This window comes from Mustela nivalis (assembly GCF_964662115.1).
Source record: "Mustela nivalis genome assembly, chromosome: 14".
NCBI lineage: Eukaryota > Metazoa > Chordata > Mammalia > Carnivora > Mustelidae > Mustela > Mustela nivalis.
This window is the reverse complement of record NC_139033.1, coordinates 1216901-1234223: the sequence shown is the minus strand read 5'-3', so window position 1 is coordinate 1234223 and position 17323 is coordinate 1216901. Positions and strand designations below refer to the sequence as shown.

General features: G+C 56.0%; 1 protein-coding gene across 2 annotated transcripts; it reads right to left on the bottom strand.

The window, feature by feature from the left end:
* Window positions 1–219: 219 nt before the first annotated feature.
* TMEM119 (transmembrane protein 119) lies at window positions 220–14995 on the bottom strand. 2 transcript variants are annotated; one of them, XM_082700125.1, is made up of 2 exons: window positions 14906–14995; window positions 220–2359 (listed from the first exon to the last, which is right to left on the bottom strand). In XM_082700125.1, the coding sequence occupies exon 2, from the start codon at window positions 2345–2347 to the stop codon at window positions 1478–1480; it is 870 nt and encodes a 289-aa protein (XP_082556251.1). In that variant the 5' UTR covers window positions 2348–2359; window positions 14906–14995; the 3' UTR covers window positions 220–1477. The 2 variants fall into 2 exon arrangements, with proteins under 2 accessions (XP_082556251.1, XP_082556250.1); XM_082700124.1 differs by lacking the exon at window positions 14906–14995 and adding an exon at window positions 6919–7057.
* Window positions 14996–17323: the final 2328 nt, after the last annotated feature.

Below are 17323 nucleotides of genomic sequence, written 5' to 3'. Positions count from 1 at the left end.
CCCAGGGCTGGACTCAGCCTTGGGAGCAAGAGCTCCTGCCACATTCCCAGGGGGGATCCCGTTCTGCCCTCCTTTCACGAATCATCTCATTCAGCTTCTTGGGCCTGCCTAATGCGTCTCCCCCAGAAAGCTACCCCACGCCATGGAACAGCCCAGAAGAAATACCCCGCCCCCACCCCCACGAGCAGACTCATTCCTCCCTCAGAAAACCAGCAACACTCAGGCCGGAATAAAGGTTTATTGTGCTGGTTTGCTACATCTCAGCACCTAAAAAGTTGTGCAGAGGTTGGCGGGGGTGTGCCAGATGGAGGGATGAGGAAGAGGAACACCCCCAGAGCCTCCCCAAATCAGGACGGAGCTCAGGCTCCCTTGTCAAAGGTTTAAAAATGCTGTGAGCACAGGCTGCCAGACAACACACGTGAGCAAAGGGTTGGGGGGCCAGGGCTCCCCTGCTCTAAGCTGGGCGTTAGGAACCCTTCCCTACCCTCTCTCACTCCCCCTAGAGTGGGGCCCCCTCACACACAGCCCCCTAGCTTCTGGGCAGCCTTGGAGGCCTGACAAAAAAGGTTCAATTCATTCATCCCATGCCCGTAGCAGTAACGGGATGAGAAATTCGTCCCCAGACAGAGATGCTTGGCAGAGCTTGGGCGGGTCTGAGCCCCCGGACCCACGCCCCTAACTCCAGAGCGACCGCAAACTGGGGGGCACCTTCAGGAGCATTTGGGGCAGTAATTTCCAGAATGTGCTCTGCGTGACTTTACTCTGTAGCTGTAAAAAAAAAAAAAAAAAAGTGCTCTGTGGTTAAAACCAGATTCCACAGGGGCGTTTACTGAAGTATTTGCAGAGCCCTGGGGTGCTGTAAGAGGGGGTACAGGGAGCAGAGAGGCAGTGTCTCCTCAACTCACTGGCCCCCCAAATCCTTTTTCCACTGAGTAGCTTGGGGAACCCAGCCCTGGACAGGCTCACTTAGGGACCTGTCGTAATGTGTGCACAGGCCCCTTGGAAACTTCCTGCCTCCCCAGGCCCATTAATGCGGTCACTGTCACTGCTCCCAACCCTAGGGGCCTCAGCAGGTCCCATTCACCCTTGTCCCAAACTCCTAGTTACTCTGACGTGTCTTCCCTACCTCCATGGAAAAGCGACAATGTTGGCACCATCACAGGGGACTTGCGGCCTATGTTTGCCTGAGTGATGGGGCCAATTGTGTGGGATGCAGCATCACAGATATAATGGGGATCCTTCCCATTCCCCCTCCCCAGAGGCGCTGTTTGGAATGCAGCCCTTTGGGGCCACAGGAGCAAACGATCCTGGAGCCTGGGGAGATTCTTGGGGTACACCAGAGACCAGCATCTCTGCCTGCTGTCAGGGGTGGCCAAGGAGGGGGTGTCAGGGAGCCGTAAGGGACAAGGGCCTTTCCACACCCACAGAGGTGACCACAAAGGGTCCAATAGTCAGGGCCAGCAGCCCCAGAGGCCTGTTAGACCTTGGGGACAACACTGCAAGCACAGGGGCTCTCAGGGGGATCAGCGGCACCCCTGGCATCCTGCGCTAACAAAGGAGCCTCTCCGGGCTCACCTTGGCCTTGGCCTTGGCCTTGGCCTTGGCCAGCCTCCCACACTCCTTCCTCTACCACGGGGCTTGGCTCCTCCTGCCCCTCCGGTTTTGGTTTCTCCTCTGCTGCCGGGCTCCCACGTCCCTGGGCCTCCTGGTCCGCCTCCCGGCCTCCGCTCTCCTCTCCCTCGGACTTGCTCTCCATCCGGGCTCCGTCTCCGCCCCCCAGCGCCGCTCTGGCGGGGGACTTGAGGTTCTGGGTGGCAGCGAGGATGTCAGCCTGGAGCTGCTGGGATGAATCCAGAGCCTCCTCGGGCCGGCCATCGGGAGCCCGGTCGGGGACCTCACTGAAGGCCCGTGGGCCGCCGGCCCGGTCACTCTGGTCCACATACTTCTTCTTGGGAAAAGACGAGGGGTAGTAGGCCGAAGCCTTGTGCTTCTGGCGGGTGATGAGCGCGGCGCAGACAATGAACATGAGCAGGAACACCAGGGAGCCCACCACGGCGATGAGCATCACATACTGGCGGAAGAAGTCCACGATGCCGTCCAGGAAGTTGGTGGGGGGCTTGGGGCCTGCCAGGGGCGTGGGCGGGGGCCCCAGCGACGTGGGGCCGAGGGCCGGCGTCCGGGGCGGTGGGAGGCTCGGGGACGAGGCCGACGAGCCCTCGGCCTCCCCGCTGCCCCCTGTGTCCTCCAGATAGGCGGCTTGCAGGGTTGCAGAGTAGGCCACCATGGGCAGCGCCCTGAGGAGCAGCAACAGAGAGACCACCAGCCTGGGCACTGCCGCCGACACCATCCTGTCGGAGACCTGTGGGCAGCGAGGCAGGAGAGAGTGCGGGGTAGAACTCTGGGGCGTCTGGGGACACAGAGCAGATCCTAGCCGGGGCCCCTTCCCTGGACGCCGTTCGCTCTACATGGGGTCCTTGTCTGCCCCTCCACTTCATCCTGAGACCATCCCACTGAGGCACCCCACTTCGCCCTAAGGCCCTGGAGGGTGGGGACTGACTCTTATTTACCTCGGCACCCTCAGGGTTTCCGGACCCTATCTGGCATACCGTTAAGTGCTCCATAAATGCACCTTGGCTGAATTAATAATAATTTACCCTTTCGTGGCTTACCAAGTGCCAAATACTATTTTGAGTTTCTTAAGTAGAATTACACCGAATCCTGGGAACCACCCAAAGGGGGGAGGTACTATTATTATCCCCAGGTTCCAGGTATGGAACCTGAGGCTCAGAGGAGGGAAGTCACTGTCAGGCAAGAGCAGGGGTTTGGGGCTAGGCACGGAGGGTGAAATTGTCAGTCGGGCTGGGAGTAAGTAAGAAATGGAGCAATGGAGGCAGCCGACCCCTTCTCTTCGGGGGACCCTCCCCACCCGCCCCTGGCCCTTCTGTGGTCCCAGTACCCTTCTCCAGGAGACTCGTGCATTTTGAAGCTTCCAAACTCCATGAGCTCAGCAGAGGGCTTGGATGTCAGGAGCGTGGCTAACCCTTACGTCAAGGCACAAAGCAGGGCCTGGAGGCCTGGGAGGGGGTGGAGGGACCCTCGTGCCTGAGATGAAGCTGGAGCTGAGTCCACCACTAAATGGGAACCAGATGAACCCCGCCCTCCCCCCTCCCCCCTGCTGGAAGGCTGCTCCCGTCATGAACCCCCAGACCCCATCTGGCCTAGACAGCCCGGCTGACTAATACATTCGGCATGGTCCAGGTTTGCGGAGGAAGCTGGCTCCTAAAACACGGGCTCTCCCCACCAGCCCGAGGGGGGCTGGGCCCTCAGACAAGCCCAGCAGCCCTTCTCTGTGCCCCCTGGTGGTCTGTCTGTCCCTGAGAACCCCCTTCTGACCTGGGTGGGGTTCGAAGCATCAAGACAAAAAAGCCTGGGGATCCCCTGTCTGACAGTCTCTCTGAGATGGGGGAACAGGGGCCAGAAGTAGAGCCAGGTCCTGGGCTAGATGGGGAGGGCGGGTTCCTGACACCTGCGCTATGTGTCCCTTCAGGGGCCCAGTCCTCAAGGCCTGCTCCCTAAACCTGCTGGCAGCCCCGGCCACACAGGTCACCATGGGGACTTGGGGAGTGAGGTAGTTATGATGTCAGGACACTGAGTGGCTTCTTCCAACTGACCTGAGGCCCCCCAGTTAAGTAGCACTAATGGAAATTAATTGTACTGACGTCAATTTGGATATAGTGGCTCAGATGACCAAGAAAACCCAAAGGTAATTAATTCCAGGACATAAAAAGAGGCAAAACTACTCAGAGGTTTGTTTTTAATGAGCTGACAATCCTGGGCTCTGACGGTGGGGGGGGGATGCCCCCACCCTCTTTGCCCGGGCTCAGCCCTAGAGAAGCCCTAGAGCTCAACCCTGGGGTTCAATGCTGTTGAGAAGCTGGGGGTGCCCAGACAGACAGTGACCTGTCCAAGGACACACAGATGGTGCCTGTCGGAGCTGGGATTTGAACCTTCCTCTGGGTGAGTCTGAGCGTCCACATACTGGCATCACACACATGTACATACCTATGGACACACACACCTCACACAAACATACTCATACACATGCACAGACATACACACCACACACACACCCATACACACATGCACACACTCACAGCATACACACACACCTATGACACACACACTCCCCTTCTACATGTGCACACACCCACATTCACACATATACATACTACACACATACACACACAGACCCGCACACAGACAGACAGACACACACACACCCCCACACGTGCTGTCATGTGCCCTGGGGCGACCCCCAAGTGAGCCGGCAACCCCTGGATGACGCCATGCATCAGTTAGAAGGGTCCCTCCTCACACCCCACACTGAATGTGTTAGCAAAGGTCCCTGCAGATGGCTTTGACCTTTGGGGCCTTTTTTTTTTTTTTTTTGACCTTTGGGGTCTTGATCCACGGGTCACCTCCTTGCCTCCTGCAAGTCAAGCTTGAGAGAGATCTTCAGTGGCGGGGGCCGAGGCTCCTCCCCACCGATGACAGCTATGGGTGGACTTGGGGGGCTCCCCCTGGGTCCAGCTCTGCAGGCAGCTCCCTCTGGGCCTCGTTGTCCCTGCCCATAAATCGGGGAGTCGGTGGGGAAGTGATCACAGAGCCACACGGGCTGGGGGAGATGACCGGCAGAAAGCATCCGGCACAGGGAAGCTGTGCTCCGCAGGAAAGGTCAAGCTCGAGAGCAGCCCCTTTTCGACTCCAACAGAGCCCAGCACCAGCCCCATCTTCCCACCAGGCGGGCAGACAGTTACCTTCACTCTATCTATAGACTGGCCCATTGCCCCCCGCCCCGGGCGGTGAAAACCTTTACACCTGCTGAGTGAAGGCTCAGCTCCAGCCACCCCAGAATGCAGGGTGCATGTGTGTGTTTGTGTGTGTGCACAGACACACAGACAGACACACAGATACACACACACAGAGACACACATAGACTCACCCAGAAACTCAGACACACACACAGACACAGACACACACAAAGATATACACACATACACACAGAAACATACACAGACACACACACAAAGACTCACAGAAACACACAGACACACACATAGAGACATACACAGACACAGATATACACAGACTCACAGAAACACACAGACACACACACAGATATATATGTACACACAGAGACATACATACACACACACACAGACATATAAACGCACAGACACACACGCACACACACATGACAATGAGCTGGACACAGAGAAGGGCCCCCTTCTCCCTGGACCCTTGGGGTGAAGGACAGAGGCTCAGGAAAGAAGCCACACAAAGATATTACTGGCTCTTAGAGGCCAAGACCCTGACTCTCAGTCCCCCACACCCCTCAACCCGGCTCCTGGGAAAGGTGTAGGCAGAGCGTGGGGAGCTGGCCAGACCTCAAAGGCAATGGCTGTGTGGCCCTTCATGATGAGCCCCTGCCCTATTTGGCCTCAGTTTCCCCTCCGTACAGTGGGCACAGTGGCCCAGGCAGCCCCCGAAGTGATGAGTGAGCCCATCAGCTGTCTCTACCTCCTTCTGGGAGACAGTTGGCCTCTCCTCCCGAGACCTAATGTTTTCCAGGGCCCAGAAACTCACAGGCCACTGGGAGCTGGGGTCAAGCCAACCCTCTCATTTTAGCCAAGAGGAAAATCAGGTCTGAGACCGGGAATGGGCGGTCCAGGGTCTAACAACCAGAGGAGAGTGGGTTGGAGCTATGAGTCCTGGGGTTAGCATGTCATCTGTGAGCCTCAGCTTCCACATCTGTGCAATGGGTCTAAGGGCCACCTCCCTTGACTGTTGTTAGGACAGGAAACAGCAGTGCAGGATGGGAGGGGGTATCAACTCTTAGGCCCCACATGACGGTGGAACCGGACCTCCCTCTAGAGCCCATCTCACTCAGGGTTTGGGGTTTTGGAGATGATGAGCCCCCCCCCCCCAGAGGTCAGGAAATATGCCAATGATGCAAATCCACCCCCAGGGCCTAGGAACCTGAGGCTGAAGAGCCAGAGCCTCTGCCCCACCCCCACCCAGAGACTGGTGGCCAGCGGGGGAGGGGCAGCCCACGAAAACCTGGCTTCAATTAGTGGCTTTTAGGGGAGGAGGGTCTGGCTGAAGCGTTACCCACCCCTCCACCCACCCCCACCCCGCCCCAGGGCAGCCAAGGACAGGGACTCAGGCCCCTGGAAGGGAGGCCTAGAGAGGGATGGGGAGTCCTGAGGCTCAAAATATACACCCACACAAAGCAGCAGCAACAGGGACACATAATATACAGACACACAATATACAGACACACAACACAGACACACTAACCTGTCTCACAACACACACACACACTCATACTCACACTCACACAGCAACAGGGACACACAAAGCCCAGACACCTCAGAAAGTCCGCAGAGCCCACCAGCAGACACACAGAGGAGGCACAGCAGACCCACAACGGACTGATTCTCTGGCTACTAGAGCACAGACATAGTCCCCTGACACACACTGGGGCCCCCACAGACCACAGACAGCGGACAACGTGGGCCACACGACCCTCCTGCTGACCCTGGGACAGCCACCCTGGTATCCGCTTTTCGAGAACACAGCTGCTCCCTTTAGGCCACAACTGCACGCATGTCCCCATGCACGCGGGAACACACACACACACACACACACACACACACGGGCACGCTGCCCCACACACCGGACACATTCCACCACCAAAACCCTGAGCACAGAGCCCAAGCATGCACACACAGCCTCCAGCACACGCTCAGAAGGCACTGGAACTTAGAGAAGCCGGCAAAGTGAGGGCACCGGCTCCCAGTCCCCAAACCCCCAGCGCCCCCAGGCTCCCGGGGAAGAGGGGCAGCAGGGACTCACCAGTCCGTCCTTCCGCGCTCAGGCCTGGGTGCTCCCACCAGGTGGAGCGACAGAGAGTGCCAGCTGCCGCTGCTCCGGCTGGCGCCGCCGCCCCCCTCCTGCCCCCGCCTCCCGCCTCCCTCCTCCAGCCTCCCGTCCGGGGCTGCTGCGGGGCCAGCTTGATTCCATTAAGAGGGTTTGGGGTGGGGACAGGGGAGGGGCGGGGCTGAGCTCGGCCACACACGATCCCCCCCCTGCTCCCTGCTCCCTGCTCCCAGCTCCCACTCCCGCCAGCGCCCCTCCACTGCTGGGGAACTCCAGATGGGGCACTTCCTCCCCGACCCAGGGTCCCCAGCGCTGGCCCAGGCAGACAGACAGACAGGACAGACAGGGCTGTCCTGCAGCACAGCCCCTCCAGAACAGCAAGCTGGGGGCCTGCCTCCCTTCTGAGGGGGCCAAGGTCAGGGAGGTTTAGGGGCCTCTGCGGGTGAGCAGGAAAATCCCCCTGCCCTGGTTCCAGCTGTGACTCAGGTTTTCCAGAGGCCGGGGTGCAGGGTGAGAGCAAGCGCCCAGCTGGAGGGTACGGGCCTGGGCAGGGAGCAGAGCCCAGCCACCCACTGTCAGGCCCTGGTCCGGCCCTTCCCTTATCCGGGCCTCAGTTTACTTATTTGCCAGGGTGGGCAGGAAGCTGTCTGGGCTCCCTCTGGCTCTGACACTCTCACATCCGTGGCCTGAAGCCACCCCAGATGGAGAAGCCACAGCAGGAGCCAGAGGCCCCATTTCACAGGTGGGCCCAGTGAGGCAGGGTGTAGTACAGGGGCTCAAGCAGGAAACGAAGGCAAGCCAGTAGTAGCCGCGGGCGCAGGGACCGCTGGCTGACCTGAGCACTCCGGAGGGTCAGCGGATCTTTGCATTCATTCATTCACGCACCCCTTCATTCGTTCGCTCAGCACACGCTCCATGAACATCTATAGCGCGCCAGGCACCGTGCCAGTGGGTTTCAGAGGTAAATCAGACACATGCCAGCCCCCGAGGAGCTCTCACGCAGGACATTATTACTCTCTTACAAAACAGAAAAGGGTCCATAGCAGGAGAGGCATCGGGCCAAGAGCTTGGGGAACCCCAGAGCAGGCAGAGGTCCCCTGAGAGGAAGAGGCAAGGAAGTTGTCCTGGAGGATGTGGCTGTGAGCCAGCAGAGTCTGGACAGGAGACCCGGGAGAGGCATCCTGGGTGGAAGGACCTGCATGGATGAAGGCAGAGGGACCAGAAGGCCATACTGTGATTATCTGAGGTTGGAGCATGAGGTGGACAAGAAGGGAGAGCAGGTAGGGCTGAAGACAGCGAGAGCCAGGCTAAGGTGTCAGAACATCACTCATCCATGAGGCAGTAGGGAGCCACAGAAAGTATGGGGCAGGGAGAGTGCCTGAATCCACAGCTTCGGCCCACCCTTCAGGAACCAAGACTCCAGATTACTGTCATTCCTTCCAGCGGTCCCAGCAAGCCCTACTCCTCCAGAAAGGGGGACAACAGCTGTTTGTTTGGAAAATAAAACCGGAGTTCCTATTTTTTCTCGGGATCACCCCCAAACCCCGCATCCTCAAGGAAACAGATGACTGCCCACCAGGGGCCGCACACTGACACGCGCACCCCCAGGTGTGAGATGCCGCCCCCACACATGACCGCATGCTGCCCCCACTGTACCCACTTTCCAGGTGGCCAGGGCATATCCAGTGCACCAGGGGAGGAGTCCCTCTGCTAAGTCTGAGGGGCACAGGGACTCTGACCCCAAGAAATCAAGAGTCAGGGGACGCAACCCTCCCAGGCAGGGCCTGTCCCCAGTTGGGACAGCCCAGCTGCCCCAGCCTGAGTCAGGGTCCTGTTCTGTGCTCCTCTTTTGGTAGCAGGCACACAGACCTGGGCCCAAATCCTGCCTCCACCGAGTCCTGCCTCCCACAGAGGCTCTGTTTTGTCATCATCTGTAAACCGAGGATAGAGAGTCTCTTGCTCACAAGGCTGCTGGGAAAAGTCAGAGGAGCGGGAGGGCAGGAAATTGCCTGCATGCCAAATGTATGAGTCTCCTACAGTTGCTGTAACAAATGACCAAACTCAATGCCTTAGATCAACACACATTCACTCTCTTACGGTTCTGGCCGTCGGAAATCAGAAGAGGGTCTCACTCAGCTGAAAGCACAGTATTGGCAGAGCTCCATGCATCCTGGAGTCTTCGAGGTGGAGGGAATCTAGAAGCCGCCTACAGTCCTCAGCTTCTAGGCTTGTCCTCTGGAGGGGGGCTGAGTCCTCAGGCTACTGTCTCTCTGGCTCTCTTCCAACCTCTCTCCCAATTTCAAGAACCCTTGGGATGACATTTAGCCCATGCAAGTAGCCCAGGATGAGCTTCCCATCTACTCTCCTTAACTTAATCCCATCCTCAAAGCCCTTTGGCCATGCCGGGTGACACATTCCTATCCACAGGTTCCAAGGATGGGGATGGGGCCATATCTGGGGTAGGGTCATACTTGGTCTCCACACTGAGATTGAGTATTATTACTTGTTTCCTGCACAGATGGAGTCATCCCGCCAAACCCACCAAAGCGCAGTTTTTCTCCCCTCCATGAATGCTTGGGGAAAGGTGGGAAAGCCCATTGGACAGATGTGTAGACTGAGGTTCCCAGCAGCGTGACCTCATCGGGATCCAACGCAAGTGGGGACCTAGACCCCTTTCTTCTTGACCAGCCCCTGTGTCTTACCTGGAAATGAAACTGCCAGGCCAGGGACCCTCCCACCACCAAGGGGCCCATTCCCCACAGGAAGGCCCCTGTGCTCTCAGACCTATCAGACGCATCAGTACACATGCACACGCACGCAGAGACACACGTGCTCTCCTGAAGCCAAATGTCCCAACCCTCAGTGTGAACACAGCAAAAATGTCGGTCCCTGGGAGAAAAAAAGACCCCTGTGCTCCAGCCCTAGCTCATGCGTCAACTGTGGGGGTCCGGGCAAATCCCTGCCCCTCTCTGGGATGCAGCTAAATGTGGGGTTGGACTCCATGTCTGCCACCAGACTGCCAACATTGAGGTTCCTATGTTCTAACATTCTGCCCTTCCTCCGTTCTAGAAATTTCTCTTGACATTTGCTTTATCTCCAGCCAGGATCAGGCTCTGGGAGACAGTGACAAGCAAACACAGGCACAGAGCTTACAGAGTCAAGGGAGACCTGCAGTAAACAAGTAAACAAACAGAGAATATCTAACTGCACATTGCGCTAAGAGTTTGGGATGGGGCTGTTCTGGTGCTGTAGGGGGTTAGTCTGGTTCCAGAACTCATGGGATCCTCCATAAGGAGGTAACAGCAGAGCTGCTCATGAAGATGAGGAGGAGGTGGTATCTAGCAAGGCAAGGGTGGAAGAGGATTCCCAGCAGGGAGAATAGCACATACAAAGGCCCTGAGGTAGATGGTACCCAGCACCTTCAGAACAGCTCCTGAAGGTTATTATCGATTAAGAGTAGATGAGCCATAATAATACATTATATGTTAATAAAAATAATTTTTTTAAAAAGCCTGATGATTCACAGACTTGTACCCCTGGGGCAAATAATACATTATATTTTAATAAAAATATATATATATTTTTAAAGAGAGTAGATGAGCCAGGTCCGCGGGGTCTGTTTTGTGCATGGACAAAATGCCAGCATCTAGGACAGTGCCTGGCATACAGCAGGTACTCAATAAATGCTTATTGATATGTGCTCGACCACTCTGACCTCCCCACTTGCATTCCCAGGTTTGACAACCATACGCTCTGAGAGTTTGTTCTTGTCACTCTCTCCGTCTCTCCGAGGGTCTCACATTCTACACTCTCCAGTCCTGGGACCTGCTGTGGGGCCCAGGCATGGTCCCTGTGCCCCACACCACCACGGCTCCAAGGGGCGCAGGCAGGCCTGTGGCACCAAACAGGCCAGGCCACTCGTTTGCAACCTATAATCCAGCCTCAAGGCAACTCAGAGACCCCACCCTGTGCCCGCCATGCAATTAAAAGCTTGCTCCCGCCCAGCTGAACAGCCGTGGCTGAGGAGGCAGAGAAGGGGAGGGAAACCCCCCACACCCCGAATCTCTGCCAAGGTCCTCCCCAGTGGAGCCTGGGGTGGCCTGGCCCACCACAGCCCCCAGCTCCAGCCTCTGCTGGGTTCAGAGCCACCTCTAATTACCCAGCCCTCAGGCCACTGGGACCTGCCCTCCTGGCAAAAATATCTGAAGCCTTTCATGTGGCTGGAGAGGTCTAAGCTGTGGCCCCTTCACAGCAAAGTCTGGGCCTTTAGAGGGACACTCATGGCGTGGCCTCCAGTGGGATGCTCCAAGGAGGCAGAATCATTTGGGCAGGCCAGAGCTCTAGGTGTGCCGTGAAATCTCTCTGGGCCTCAGTTTCCCCACCCATAACCTAGAGAGGTTCACTCACTCCCCAGCTATTTACTGAGCACCTACACATGCCAGGACCTGTACCAAGCACAGAGAACCATGATGCATTGTCCTGCATGCCTCCCTTGCCTGACCACACCCCTGTGTATCTTGTAGCTCAATCGTCACCACCTCCAGGAAGCCCTCCCTGACCCCATCCTCTGGAAAGGGAGATCAGCAACCTCCTCCCTGCTCCTGCACCACTCAGTGCTCCTGCACCACTAGGCTCCCCACTTGGAGCACTGAGCTCACTGGGCCGTCATGGCCCTATCAGCATAGGACTCAGTCAGCTTCTGAAATCCAGAACCAGGGCCTCTTATCCCCAGTCCCAGTGCCTGGACACAGCAGGTGCTCAAAAAATGCCATCCACTGGCTAAATGGTTTTACAGATGGGGAAACTAAGGCCCAGGGAGGGGAGACACTGACATTATTTTGCTCTGCACCAGCTCCTGCATGGGGGACGAGAGAGACTAGGCCCCTTCCTCAGGGAACCCCTAGCAGAGGATATAGCTGAGACCGAGGTCAACTGGCAAATCAGGAAGATAGCTCAGCACTGCAGAATGCTACCAAGGATAGAAAGGATATGGAGTAGCTTAGAAGCAGGTGGGGGCAGGTGCCTGGGGATCTATTTTAGTAACTATGGCCAGCGTCTCCAAAGAAATTTCTAAACTGAGGCCTGCAGGGTAAAGAGAAACTGGGCACTCGAGGAGCAGGAGGAAGAGCTCCCTGGGCCAAGGGAACAGCAAGTGCAAATGTCCTGTGGTGGGAAAGGGCTTGACATGAGGCCTCTTCCAAGAAAACAAGACTGGGTGCTGACCTGATAAGACCAGGGGGTAGTTAGAGCTTGGAAATGGGGGGACCTGCATTAGCTCCCAGCTCTGCACCCCACACACTGTGTGACCAAGTCTCAGTTTCCCTTCCTGAATCAGGAAGGGTCAGGGGAAGCTCTTCCAAGCTCTGTCATTCAGTGATACTGAGTAAATTTTCCACTCATTTCCCCTTGTTTGCCCACCCCCAGCAAATAACCAGACGCTCACCCACTATGGATAGGAGAGAAGAATAGCACAGTCTCTTTGGAAAGCAATCTGGCAATTTCTACGAAGTTAGCCGTCTACTTTCCAGATGGTCCAGCCATCTCTTTTGTAGGTATTTACCCAAGAGAAATAAAAACACACATCCACACAAAGACAAAAATGTCCTTAATTGCTTTGATCCCTAAAAGCAAAAAATCTGGAAGAACCCTAACGTCCACCAAGAGAAAAATGGATGCATAGATTGTAGGATGTCCATACAGGGGAGCACTTCTCTGCAAGGCAGGGAAGAGGCAGGAGACCTCGGCTTAGAGAAGTCCCGTAAACACAGCAAGCAGAAGACCTGGACCCAAAAGAACGCGCTCTGGGTGATGCCATTTACATGACCTTCTGGAACAAACACAAAACTCAGCTATGAGAACAGAAGTCGGAGGAGCAGTTATCCTTGGGGGGCTGTTGGCTGGGGAGGGCCACAAAGGGACCTCCTGGGCTGGAAATGTACAATATCTAGACCCAGGTTGTGGTTACGCGGGTGTGTGCGTATGGAAAAATCAAGGTGCATGCTTCAGCTGCGTGCAGTTTACGTAGGTTATGACTCAATTAGAAGTTTTCTTTAAAAAGAAAAGAAAGAAAAAAAGACCTCTGCATCCCTCTATTTTTTTGAGGGGTGCAGGGGGAGCCTGTCGGATCTCTGGCTTCCTGGGGCCAAAATGGCCAGTGGCCGGCCAGCTGCAGTTTGCCTTATAAACATTTACATTTCCCTACGTGGCTCATTAGTCCCGCAAAGAAGCCAGATCTGAGGGCAGGAATGTAAACACGGGCCACCAGCTGTCTCCTCTTCCACCTACTGCCCACTGGGTGCCCTCCAGCAGATCTCTCCCCAGGAGTCCCCGCCGCCCCTGCCCCACCTGCTATGACATCACAGGAAGGAATCAAGAAGATGCTTCTGAATTCCTTTGCAGCACTTTTGGAAATGGGGCCCCTGCCCGACTTTGAGCAGAAGGCTGCTGGCTGAGAGGGAGAAGTGGGGAGGCTTGGGGAGGCTTGGGGCTGAACTTCAGGGGGTCTAAAGACATCATCAGTTCATCACCCACATTTCTCCTGCTTTCTTTTTGCCCCCCTTACTGTACACTAGGACCTTCTGTCCCATCTTCCTTCTCTCCCTTTTTTCCCTCCCTACTTCCCTTCCTTCTCTCTCTCTTTTTCTCTGTCTCTCTCTCTCAATATATACTGAGCACATACTACATGCCAGATGCTTCCCAAGCCCTAGGGCTACAGCAGAAAACAATGCAGATAAAAATCCCTGTCCTCACGGAGCTGACATTCTAGTGGGACAAGGAAGACAATTAAAGTGGTAACTTAGTAATGTTTATATGGTCTGGCCAGGAGAAGAGTCAGAGAGAGGGTGATGTTCCAGCAAAACCTTGAGGGTGAGAGAGACTGACCCAGAGATGATCAGAGGAAGATCATTACAGGTGGCAGGAAGAATGAGTGCAAATGTCCTGAGGTAGGGGATACCTGGCATTTTCAAAGAGTGGGAAAGTGTAAGTGTCTGGTGTGGCCAGAACAGAGTGTGAGGAGACAGTGGGAGGAAATGAGGTCAGAGGGCACCAGGGCCAGATCATGCGGGGCCTCTGCGGGTGTCGGCAAGGGATTGGGATTTTACCGTAGATGAAGATGGCCAACCATGGGTTCCTATGTCTACAAAACCCTCTACCACTTCTCTCCTTGCATCAAACCCTTCTCCTCCACACTCAAGGACTCTAAAAGGTGGTTCTAGGTCTCATCTCTGGGAAGGAGAAGGGGTCCATATGAGGTCCCCACGAAAGCCACCCTGATCCCCAGCCCTCCCTGTGGCTCCTTCCACCCTGGCCACCAGCTTCTGACTCCACTGGGGCCAGAAACTTGGCTGGTGAGGGCTCCTGCTGGGCCACCCCCTCCTGGCAGCTGCCATAAGTCCATCTTCTGCAGCCAGGCCCAGGGACATCCTCACCGAGAGGGTCCTTCCCCAACATCCATGTGGGAAAGGGCCACACGGAGGGTGACCAGCGAGGAGGTACACCCAAGACCACCTGCCCTTCAGGGACCTCTGGGTTCTGTGGCTTTGAAGCTGGGCGACCTGGGGTAGATTACTCAACTCCTCTGGGCCTCAGTTTCCTCATCTGTAAAATGGGAGTTATAGTAATTTAAAAAAAAAAAAAAGCCCACATCCCTGGGATTATTAATAGAAATCAGTGAACCTCGGCACCTGGCACTAAATAAAGATGCTAATAATAATAATAATAATAATAATAACAGCAACCAAGTGACACAGGATGGAGAATGAGAATCACACCATCTGGACAGCAGCGAACACAGAAGCCTGGCATACCCCAGGCGCTCCATAAGGCTACTAGATGGAAAGGGGCAGAGCAATTAGCCCCACCCCCCTACCCCACCCACCATTAGGCCAATCTGCAAGGGGTGCCCCCATCCTTGGAGGGGTGTGCATGCAGGCCTGAGACTCCCCTCCACACTCCTACCCACCTCACGCAGCCGGGGCTCCTGGGAGCAGGAGTGGGGCCTTCTCGCCGGGGGTTAAGTCAGACCTCCCTGAGCAGGGACACACGCGGGCGCTGGCGGGGGGTGGGGGGGAATGGGCCCCAACAGCTGGGAACATCTGGTTTGAATTGTCGGTTGGAAGCCCTGGCCAGGCAGCCAAGGAATTTGCGAGCTAATTTTAGGCCAAACGACAGAGAGCTCAGCAGGGCGGGGGTTTGCTCCCCAGACCACAGGGGCGGGGCTTCGAGGTTTAGGGGGGACAGGGAGGCCTCCATGGTGTGGCTCAGGTGGTCCAGGCCTGCCCCAAAGCCAGGGACCCTCTCTCCCAAGATGGGCCACAATTAGGCACTGACAATGTGTCAGCTACATATGTGGTTACCTCCTTGGCCTTAGGGTTAGCAAGGATTCATCTCCCCATTTCACAGGTGTGGAAGCTGAGGCCCCCAGGGGTTAGAGAATTGCCAACCATCCTGAAAACAGTAAGCAGTGGAACCAGGATTTGAACTAGGACTGCCAGACTCCAAGCCCTACACCGAAGGGTCCCTTGGTCTCTGCCCACAGTGCTTACATTTTTGTCAGTCCCATTGATTTGCCTCCCTCCCCACGCCTTCGCAAATCCTCCCTTGCTTGTGTGTTCATTCAGTAAATGTCCCCTGAACCTCTACTGTGTTCCAGGCACTGGGCAGTGACGAGGGGAGAGTGAATACGAGTGATAGGCGCTGCTGCCCTTGCACGGCAAAAATTGGTATCTCAACTTTCCTGCAGACCGTCATCAGTGCCTTGAAGGGAAAAAAGGGGGTTGTTGGAATGAAAACCTATGGAAAGGGCTGCAGAGAAGTCCTCTCTGAAAAGGTGACATCCAGCTGAGACCAGAAGGATAATACAGTGCCAGCTATGCAGACATCTGGAAAGAGAACGTCAGGTAGAGGAAACAGCAAGTGCAAAGGTCCTGAGGCAGGAGCATGTGAAGAAGAAAGAGCAAGTGAGCACAGTGAGAGGGAGAATATTGCCCTACACTTCCTAAACTCTGCAGGAAATCATATGAAGCCTCTCCCTTCTGGGGGACCCAGTGGTTGGACAACGGGGTCCCAAGAAAGAATCACCCCCAGAGAGCAGGAGGGCAGCCCAGAATCAGCGCTGGAGGGGAGGGTGGTTCACGTGCACATGGCTTCCCTGGCAGGATTGATGTGCTTTGGAAAGGGCTCTGTGTCTGTGACACTTTGGCACCCTGGTCTCCTGTCCAGAGGCCTTTTTCTTCCTCCTTTCCTGGGGAAGTCAGCCCTGGGCCTGTCCCACCGCAAGGCCCAGGGATGGTGTTCTCACTCCCCCAAACTCAGATGTGGGCAGCATCTCTGCAGGCTTCTGGGCACAAAGAGTGGGGGCAGCTATAGCTCAAGGTTGGCTACTCAAGGTTGCTGGCACACAGAAGCCCCTCTGGGTTTCCAGAAAGCTCTGGGAAGGAGCCCTCTGTGGGGACAGCAGGGTGTGTCCATCTCAGCACTACTGGCGTTTTGGACCAGACACTTCTTTGCTGTGGGGTGGGGGGGCTGTCCTGGGCACTGGGGGAGGGCAGTAGCAGCAGCCTCAGCCATGTGCTTGATGCCAGTGCCAGGAGCGTGACCCATGTATCTACAGACATGGCCAATGTCCCCCGGGAGGGCAAAGTCACCCCCAGGTGAGGACCGCGGGCTCAGAGTCTTCCCATGTGGGCAGCAATAAGTCGAGGATGGTTTCCCCCTTCCAGCGGGGAAAGCTGGGACCCCCAAGTTCCCAGCACTTATGGATTTGTTCCATTCATTGAACAATACAAAGGAAACACAGAAAAATCTGAAAGGAACAAAGAAAATTCACCTCTCATCACACAGCGGGTGGCTCGCTTCTCAAAGATTTAGTGCACCTCCTTCTAGTCTTCCTTCCACTCTCGGTAATCCTGCTGGCTGTGATTTATGGAGCACTTCCTCGCCTCCAGCCCCGTCTCATTCAGCCTCCTGACACCCCCCCACCCCCGTGGGATGATACTGTTATTATCCCATGTCCCAGAAAAGAAGACCGAGGCTCTGAGTCCACGTGATATTACATCACAGGCATTTTCCCCTGCTGTCCTTCGAAAACACTTTCATGCCTATCCCGGCTGCTGGAATATTCCACAAACGCTGCCCCTCACCTGCTTTGTGCCAGGGTCATGCTGGAGGCTAAGTCCTGATCCCTGCCCACAAGCATGTAGCATCCCGGGCCAGGGAGGGGGCTGTGTGCAGAGTCAGTGCAGGAGCCAGAGGCCAAGACTGACAGCCAGGTGGCGGGGGCAGAGCCCGCCTGACCTCATGGCCAACTGCGTTTGGACCCTGAATCTGCACACCACCTTATACACAGTGGTTTCAACTTTTGTGAGCTGCCTCAGGGTGC

Coding starts and splice junctions, on each gene's coding strand:
- TMEM119 (XM_082700125.1), bottom strand. CDS start 2,347: ATGGTGTCGGCGGCAGTGCCCAGGCTGGTGGTCTCTCTGTTGCTGCTC.